The sequence below is a fragment of the Drosophila mojavensis genome, unplaced genomic scaffold (assembly GCF_018153725.1).
Source record: "Drosophila mojavensis isolate 15081-1352.22 unplaced genomic scaffold, ASM1815372v1 contig_136, whole genome shotgun sequence".
Lineage (NCBI taxonomy): Eukaryota > Metazoa > Arthropoda > Insecta > Diptera > Drosophilidae > Drosophila > Drosophila mojavensis.
In genome coordinates this window covers 6,426,092-6,435,763 of record NW_025318667.1, presented here as the reverse complement: position 1 = coordinate 6,435,763, position 9,672 = coordinate 6,426,092, and the positions used below count along the sequence as shown (strand labels likewise).

The following is a 9,672-nucleotide window of genomic DNA, read 5'->3' as shown; positions in this document are numbered from 1 at the left end:
TTGGTACCAGAAATCGATAGCTATGCATATAATTGAGTTATACATGACAATAATCAATTCATTTTATCGATTATTCTAAAAACTATATGCATACTAAGCTAGTAAAACAATTTGTTATATATCGATTGCCAGTTTGCTATAGAAATATTGTATACAATATGCTTGATAAGTCTAACAGATTCGATTTTAAACGATTTCACGAATCCATAACTAACAATCGATAATCGATATATGCACGGTATAGCTCTCGTCGATAGTTGTTATCGACAATAGTAATTCTCGAAAGTTATTATGGATAGCCCAGATAGAGGCATATGCCTGGGATTTGCACAGCTTTCGTTTATCGATAGATCCTACAATCGATAGATGAGCTTAGTTCATCACCATCATTTGCTTATGTACTACAACAATTGCAGTAACTGAAGAGCTCCCTTATGCCATATGCAACAGCTTCATTTCGCCTCGATGAGTTTTGTAATTATAAATGCATAAAATTCGAATGCCCGAAGACTTTAGGCGTCTCTCTACTCCTTGCTCTGACGTCTGCACATATCGCTCATTAACCGTGTTCTCGGCTGTCTTAATGAAAATTCATGAAATGTATTAAACATTTTTTATGACGCCTTCGCCTTTAATGGCTTTTCGTGCGGCCACGAAGTCATCGCCGCTTCGTGTCCCGTGCTTCGTGTTAACATTTAACGCACCCTTAACGATCCAGTAGAGTGATGGCGAGGCTGGTGAGCTGGTGGGGCTGGCGGGGCTGGTGGGGCAGGCGCTCTGTGTGTGTCTGCGTCGAGCCGCAGCTCTGGCCGAGTTCATAAAATTTTATTTGCATTTCAATTCATTTGGTTGTTGTCTTTTATATTTTATTTCGATCATTCTTCGCCACAGAATTGACATGAAATCAGTTTAAGACAACTTGAATAAGCAAAACTCAAAACATAAATAAACCGAAGGAAATGTTATGCCCCACAAACAACAAACAAAACAAAAAAACTAGCAGGATGACCTACTCAAATGTATATGAATGAGAGTTAAGGTTTTGTATAGAAACTAAGATTTTATCCCACAATTACTAGCCAAAAAGAATGCATAGATATGTCCTAATATGAATGACTCTTCCAATACTGAACTACAGCCATACATTCCACCATATATATAAAAAGTAATCCAAATTTTCCCTCAGTTGCCTGTCTGAGGTACAACAGGATGTTTAGCTATATAAACTAAGACTTGAATTTCCAATTACAGCCTGAAAAGAAATCCAGGCTATATAAACTAAGATTATTCTATTGTGTCTATTGCCTAAAATATAGAAGAATGTATCGCCTATATGTATACCAACTAAAATTTACCTTGTTTCCTGTCTGAAGTGTATCAAAATGATTGGCTATGATTGATATGATGATTTAAAAGCTAGATTAACTAAAAATTTTGATAGCACTTATGCCCTAACCATAAATAAATAAACTAATATTTTCAATAATATTATAAAATACGATGAAATACTAAGATGTACGAATTATTGCCTAAAGTCTATCGTATATATCTGTCTATATGTACCTATCTATATGTATATGTAACTACACCTATACCCATGCCCTAATACCCCATCCATGCCCATATCCATACCCATACCCATATCCATACCCATGCCTATACCTATACCTATACCTATACCTATACCTATACCTATATCTATAACTCTACCTATAGCCTATAACTTACCTATACCTATACCTATACCCATACCCATACCTATACCTCTACATCTACCTATATCTATACCTATACCTATACCTGTACCTATTGTACCTATACCTCTACCCTAAAGTGTGTAAAGTGTGTATATGAACTAAGGTCGTCTACTCCGTGTAATTAAAGAGGTGTGCAACAACTTCGATCCAGACGCCAATGTTGTTGACGACCCCAAATGTGAGGACCGCCATCAACAGAATAAGGTGTAGTTTCAGCGCCAAACGCGCACCCCTGCGAAATTTGTGCTTCTTCCGGGAAGATTGCATCAGTTGCTGCAGCCAAAGGACCTCAGCGCGTGGGTCTGTTTGGGTGCGCTTCGTTTTCGGAGCAGTTTTCGCCATCTTTGACTGATTGATTGTGATCTCGATTAATATGCATATCGATTATCCGCAGACCAATGCAAGCAATACTTACACGCTTCTTTTCCTTCTTACGCTTGTTGCGAACCATTTGGGCAGTCATCGGACGCCTCGGTTTCTTTGACTTTGGAGTACGCTCCTCCACTGCAAGAGTTAGTGTTCAAGTAAACCGCTCTCGCTGCACTCATTAAGAGATGCCTTCTTACCTGTCAACGCATCGCGGCAAGATTTTAGGAATGATACAAATTTACGCCACACTTTCAACACTTTCCTTATAGACTGCATTTTATCAATTTACTTTTTTTACATTAAAATATTATTTAATGTTGACTGAAAGCTGAACTGATACAGTCTGAATACTACGACCTGCTCCCTACGATATTCCCTTTTTGACGTTTGAGCACTTGAAATTGAATTCACACGCCAACTGAGCTCGGAGAGGTAAAGCTAGTTTTAATATATTTGATTTTATTTTATTGATTTATTTGTATACTAGAAGAAAAGCAAATAGAAATATTACAGTCGTGCGTTATCGACTTCAAAATACTCAATTCACGGCCTAAATACTGCCAGATTCATTTGCGAATTTGCCACGCCCCCAATTGGCATATATATTATTTTTGGGGACAATCAATTGAGGATGTCCGTGTTAATTTAGCTATTAAATTTTGTGTTTGAGTTTCTAGTTTATAAAAGATAGAGTTTTACTCATTTAGCCACGCCCCCAATAGTCGTAAATATATCCACCATATCTTTTTGAACTTGTGTGCTTAAAGGAAGTATACGTTCCAAACTTCAACTCTCTACCTACTTCAACTACCGGAAAGTGAATATTCCGATTCGCCACGCCCCTAGTGGGTGGGACGGAAAAATCTTGACAGTTTGCATTTTAAGCATGCACACGAGTCTATGCACTAAATTCCAAGTCTCTAGCAAAGGTTTGCACTCATACGGATAACGTTTGGCTTCAGAGTGGGGAAGTAAGAGGAGATTTTTTTAGTGGTTAACCGGAAAATGTAATTCGACAAAGCCCAACCCGAGTGACGTTCTGATTGACGTATCATAAAGCTGCTTTACTAGCATGTGGCATCAGGTTCAGCAAGCGATGCCAAGCTCAGTTGATGCATATTTCCAATAGATGAGTGCTCTCCGCATTGTGTCAAAAATGTAAGCTAATTACAGCAGCTTGCCACAGGAATCAAGGTATCTGCTTACGGAACTCTTCACAGACGGGCAGAGTGTGGTTTGGTTTACTTTCAATTTGTCGACATTGCGTTCACTTGATGAATTTGATACTTGATTTGATATTACTATATTAAATACACATTTCCATATGAACAACAGGATTTAATATGACTCGACTCTAGTTTCTCACACTCTTTCATAGAATAAATTGAAGCCGAAACAGTCAGGAGCAGCTAGATTACATTAAAGACCGAGAGAAAGAGAGAGAGAGAGAGTAGAGTCAAGTTTGGGTCTCTTAATGCTATATAACATTTACATATACATATACATATATGAACTTTATGGCCTTGAAGTAGAGTTCATAAATGCATTACGGTAGCAATTGTCATGCCATTAGGTTTATTGACAATTTGTAGTTGGAGTACCGTTATGTTCGCAGATATTAGAAAGTTTGGCTCCATGTGATTTGCTTGCCATTTTCTTTTTTCTCAGCTCCAACAGCTGTTGGTGTCCTGCTTTTGTCTTGTCGTAAATTTAATGATGTTTTTATACCCAGAACCCATTGAAAATGCAAGCTCAGGGTATGCTGCTCTTTGGGAGTGTGTATGCGACAGAGGGAGGGAGGGAGGTGTAACAGATTCTGTAAAGTGAATATAATTTAGATTAAGACGGCGGTCGAGTTGATGTAGCTCTAAGTACTTGAGTTTCTCTACGTCTTTCTAGCGCACATATGTCTGCTCGTCCTTCTACCCGTCCACCTGTACGTTGGTCTTTCCGTCCGTCTGCCCATCTGCGTGTCCTTCATATAACAATTATATATATATATTTTTTTTAAATGAAAACGGCGATCGAGTTGATCTAACCCTGAGTGCCGTATCGTCTCTGTCTTTGTTCTCTTCGTCCGTCAGTTCGTTCGTTCGTCTTTTTATTCGCCCGTCCGTACGTTTGCCTTTCCGTCCGTCTGTCCATCCGCACCTTCTTCATTCTGCTCGTACGTTCGGTTTTCTATCCGCCCGTCCGTACGTTCGCCTGTTTGTCCGTTCGTAATTTCCACCATCTGTATGTTTCGTTTTTCTGCCTGCCCGTACTTCTGTACGTTCGTTCGTCTTTTGCCTTCTATTTGTCCGTTCGGCGATCTGTTCGTCCTTACGTCCGTCTGAGTGCCTGTCTGTCGATTCGTCAACTCGTCCGTCCGGCGGTTGATCTGTCCGTTTACTCTTTAGCCTGTTAGTCCTTCTGCCCGTTCCGTCTGTCTTTCCATCTTTTGTGTTTTTCTGTGTCTGTCTGTCCGTTAGTTCATTCCTCTGTCCATCCATATGTCTATCCACTTGCCCGTTCGATCGTCCCTTTGAATTGATTGAGTCCACTCTATGGGCATAACAGCTCTTCACCAAGTGCAGGGTAACTACCAGTCGTGCACTCCCGCCTAGAGCACTCGTGCTTGTACTTCCTTTGTTTTGTTTTGTTTTTGTTTTTTCTGCGCATCTTCGCTAAGCTACTTGGCGTCTAATGAAGGCGTTGATGAGACGTTGGCGCTAGCTAGCTGCGGCGGCGTCTGCGTCAGCGTCAGCGTCGATGTCGGCGTCGGTGGCGGCCTGCAAGTGTGTCTAACGTTCTAGAAATAACATTTGTTGGTAATAAATTCCAAAGATAATACACCCACTGGCTCTATGCTGCTGTTGTGGCACAGCTGCCTCATGCCCCATGCCGCATGCCGCATGCCGCATGCCAGCCAGAAAAGGCGGCCGCCGCCATAACTCGACTCAGCTATTTATTGCAGCAGCCAAGCGGCATCAGTTGCCAACTTGCTTGGGCCATGTTTGCTATTTCATGTTGTTGTTGTTGTTGTTGTTGCCTGGCACTAAGCTAAGCGCAAATATAAATTTGCACACACACACACACATTCACACACACAGAGAGAGAGAGCCGCAGTCTTACACACACGCACATTGAAATATTACACCTGCAATTGGCGCGGCTGAGAGGCGTTTTTCACGCCCACACACAATAACACAAATAAACACCCCAACACATACTCACACACACACATACGCGCACATTTCGTGTTGTTAATGAGCCTATGTCTTTCTCGCTCTCTCTCTCTCTCCCTCACACACACACACACACACACGTGCATATAATGATGCGTTTATTAATGCCAGTCATAGTCTTTATTAACAAGATGAGCGCCCATCTAAACTAATTTTGGGTTTTTTAATTATCAAACATCATCTTGAGTTTCTTCATTCAATTATTTCCAGATGGGATCTACCTAGTTAAGGCGGCTATATGAGCAAAATACATTCGCTTTGCAGCACTCAAGCCGATTTGACTAAAAAGCTAGAACTATCTATGTGGCTGAGGCTGATTTTGATTGAATATACGGATAGAAGCACGGACGGATAAACTGGCCGGTAGGCGAACAGACGGATGGACCGCGAGAGAGGAACGAAAGGTCCTAGGGATATAGGCACGAACATTGGGTGCATTGAATAGAGTCTATTTACTTAATTCAGCATAAAGCTACTTACAATTTTGTATTTTCTAAATTTCTAAACATTATTGTAATATATAAAAAGGGTTTTTTTTTTTTTTTTTGAATTTTTTTATAACATGCATGGTTGATATTTATTATTCAGATTTATTATTCAGATATATAGTTCTATTAATTTATCTAGTGTTTTATAGCTGAATTGTTTATTTATAAGTATGTATATTGATGTAATTTATCTATCCATCTATTTATCTATCTATCTATCTATCTATCTATCTATCTATACATCTACCTATCTATCTATACATCTATCTATCTATCTATCTATCCGTCTATCTATCTATGTATCTATCTATTTATTCTTATCTATCTGTCTATCTATACATCCATCATTAAAATATCTATTTCCAGCTATTTGATTGGTTAATAAACCTTTAGGCCATTCATAGACTTTTATTTACCTAAGCAGCGATGCTTGTTTAGAGCATTAAATTTTCGTCACGCCGAACGCTGACAATGCTCCAAGTGTCTTGTTCTACCGTCTCACCCTTTCCACACACCCCCCCGCCAACAGCTACGCAGCACCCTCTTCATCCCCCTCCCCATCGCCTAGCTCATGCTAAGCTTTTGGTTTCGTTGTTTTTGGCGCTTTCTTCTACAACATTTGCCACTTACTCATAAGCAAATGGGCTGTGGTGCGAGGAGAGGGGCGGCCGAGAAGGGGGTGTATGTGTGTGATGCGTGTAGGCATGTGGCCTATGGAATGGGCACATGTTGCTTCATTTCAACACATAGCAGCAGTAGGAAGGGGCGGTGGCGGGGGGATGCTCGTTGCCGCATGGGGCGTGTCATTAGGTTACATACATTCCTGTAATTACAATTCACCGAGGAGCCCACAATGCGCCATATGAGCCGCAAGCCGAAAGCCGAGAACCGAGAGCCGACAACCGAAAGGCGACTGAGCCAGGTCTTTTAATATGAGTATGCAAATCCAAAGAGGGGTAGGGAAGGGTGGGGGTGGAGGTGACTGTTCTTGCTGCTGCTGCTGCTGGGTCATCGATGGCAAAGTTCACAGTCGTATGTAGATTGTCTCCGGCATGTGTGAGAGAGGAAAAAAAGCCGTTCACCTTTTTGCCAGGCAACAACAAAATTATGTCATAAAATGTTTTTGCGTTCGCTGCTAATGTCGAGAGGCAGCAAGAGGGGCTGGTGGTAGGGGCGGCTGCAAGGCGGAGGGCTGGGGAGCAGTGAGAGAGGGAGAGAGACACCCATATACAGCTTGCCACAAAATGCCGCATTAAAATCACAAAATACAAATACAATATGCAGAGGCTACACACACTCTGCGGCCGCCTCCTGCTCCAGCACTGGCAAAGCCCATAAGCGAGCATAACCACTCCGAGCCACGCCCACTGCGCCCATTGCGCCCAGCAGCAACAGCAACAGCAACAGCAACTTTTATGTTTATGAAAAATTACGTGAAAGCACCGGCACAGTGGGCGTTCAAATGGCAGGGGCGTGCCAGTGGCAGTGGCAGTGGCAGTGCCAGTGCCAGTGCGCCAGCCAAGTGACTAACTTTTCAAAGTTGCCAACGATAAAAGGCGCTACAAATTTCGATATGGAATATTTCCCGTTATTATCCATAACGGCAGCTGCTTCTGCCCCCAGAACCCAAGCTCCAAAAAGCAAAAGAACAAAAGAAAAAAATCGCAGCTCGATTGCCCCGAGACCCATTTGCATGCAGACAAAAGTCGCTGTCTGTGTCTCCGTGGCCAGGATATGTGCGAACGTAACGGAGCATCTGGAGCGCCAATGGGGCCGCACGGCTCAGTGCTGATCCATTGAGCATTGAGCTGCTGCTTAGCTGATCTCAATTTGTGGCCAAATCAATGAGCTGTTCACATCAGCACGGTTAAGCATATTAGATACTAGCTTTTCTTTATGTAAAACCAGCTTTATCATGAGAATGAGAATTGCATAGAAAGGCTCTGTAGGAAGAGCATTCTGCGCTGCTTGCACAATTGAGCTATTAACAAAAAATTTTAGGGCTTGAAAAAGGACAATTGTTTATTTTCTGGTGAAACAATGTGCATAACCGACTAGCATATACCCTGTAAAAGTAGATGAACACTTGTACATACTTTGCAGAACTTTCTAAAAGTTATTTTTTTGTTTATTTTAGATCTACACTTATCTCTTATTATATAAAGTCTGCTCTTTCAGACATGTAAATTCCATTTCATCTTGGTGAGAACTGCATAGAAAGGCTACCGTTTCGCAGTTAAGAGCTGTCAATGCTACTTACTCAACTTGACCATACACAAAAAAATGTTTGTGCTTATAAAGTTTGTTCAAGACAATGTTTTCTGCCGACTACCACATACCCTGTAAAAATGAAACAAAACCCTCAGCTTAAACTATATAATTAAACAATAAAATTAGCAAAAATAACTCTTCTCTATTGGTTATGGTTGGTTATTCCAACGACCTTGTCTATAAGCTGCCTCGACTTATGAGAATTGCCTAGAAATGTCTTTGTTTTGAAATCAAAGGAAGGGCTTTATGACAATTCATAAACCAGTTCATACCCTGTATTCATAAAAATAGACGCCTACACATCCGTTATTATTAATACGGCTTTCAAACAAGTCGTTACCATTGATTAAGATGTACAAATATCTAACTATATAAGACATTTGACGCAATTAAAACTCAACCGTTTCCATACTTATGTGATTAAAAACCCATAAATTTTACTGCCCAGCTTATATTTATGATCTAGTTTTATGGCTCACTTCCTATACGCTAAATATATAATTTTACGATGCGATCACCAAAAAACCCAAAACAAAAAGAGGCAAATGCACAGAAGTAAAAGTCGAGGGTAGACTTTACGACATTTCCGGTCATGCAGTTTACGGCAATGCAAAGGTCGAGCAGATATATATGTATATATAGAGTATAGATGTATATGAGTATATGTTTTGATATGGATATGGAATAGTTGGAATATCTATTAGGTGGGTATACTTTATATATATTTATTTAGTTGATGATTAATCGTAGTATTACGATGAGAACTACATAAGTCATAGGTCCATGCATGTTGTAGTGCTCTGAAACTATCTCCGCTCTATACATCTCATATCATTGAAATTTATTTTTAGCTTTTCTGTGGTTGGTTTAATCAACATTTTTATGTGATTCTCTGTCTGCTCTTAAACCATAGCTCTTAATTGGGGTTAGTATACCTTTGCATCATTTGAAATTCTGTTACAGTTTAGATTTCCACATTACATTGAACTCATCTCAACTCAGCTCATCTCATCGCATCGCATCGTATCTCACTTTACCACAGCAGCCCGTCAGGATGTTCGTCAACAATAGATATCAAAAATGAGATGAATGCTTCTTAGTGATGCATAAAACCAGCTGAGCTAAGGCTATAGCTGGAGCTGGAGCTGGAGTTGGAGTTGGAGTTGGAGTTGGAGTTGGAGCTGGAGCTGGAGCTGAAATTGTAGCTGTAGCCGTAGCTGTAGCTGGTCCATCTGTCAAACATCATGAACGTTGACAGTTTTTGTTGCTTTTTATTGTTGTTGTTGTTTTTATTTTAGGGGTGGATTGTTACATTTTTGGGGCTTAGGGCGGGGGCTTTTGTCTTACTGATATGAGGCTGTGGCTTAGTGCTGCTTGCTTGTTGAGCCCGAGGTTGGGGCATGTTAATATAAATGAGCTCATTTCGCTAGGTTTGCCGTGACGGCTGCTAACCAAAAAATCTACCTGGCAACGGACCATATGTGGCCTTTTATTACGGTTATGATAGCGTGTAAGTACAGCATAGCTGGAGGGTGTGGCAGGGGAGCGAGTGGTGAGAGC

At 40.9% G+C, this 9,672-nt stretch overlaps 1 protein-coding gene across 1 annotated transcript; it reads right to left on the bottom strand.

Moving 5' to 3' along the window:
• Nucleotides 1-840: 840 nt before the first annotated feature.
• On the bottom strand, nucleotides 841-2,486 carry LOC6586068. The gene is made up of 3 exons (XM_002011655.4): nucleotides 2,324-2,486; nucleotides 2,173-2,261; nucleotides 841-2,105 (listed from the first exon to the last, which is right to left on the bottom strand). The coding sequence occupies exons 1-3, from the start codon at nucleotides 2,400-2,402 to the stop codon at nucleotides 1,866-1,868; spliced, it is 408 nt and encodes a 135-aa protein (XP_002011691.2). The 5' UTR covers nucleotides 2,403-2,486; the 3' UTR covers nucleotides 841-1,865.
• Nucleotides 2,487-9,672: the final 7,186 nt, after the last annotated feature.

Bases quoted from the DNA above. Each gene is read 5' to 3' on its own strand.
- LOC6586068 (XM_002011655.4), bottom strand. From the start codon at position 2,402: ATGCAGTCTATAAGGAAAGTGTTGAAAGTGTGGCGTAAATTTGTATCA. The intron at 2,262-2,323 runs GTAAGAAGGCAT...TAACTCTTGCAG, and splicing joins TTGCCGCGATGCGTTGACAG to TGGAGGAGCGTACTCCAAAG. The intron at 2,106-2,172 runs GTAAGTATTGCT...ACAATCAATCAG, and splicing joins GTAAGAAGGAAAAGAAGCGT to TCAAAGATGGCGAAAACTGC.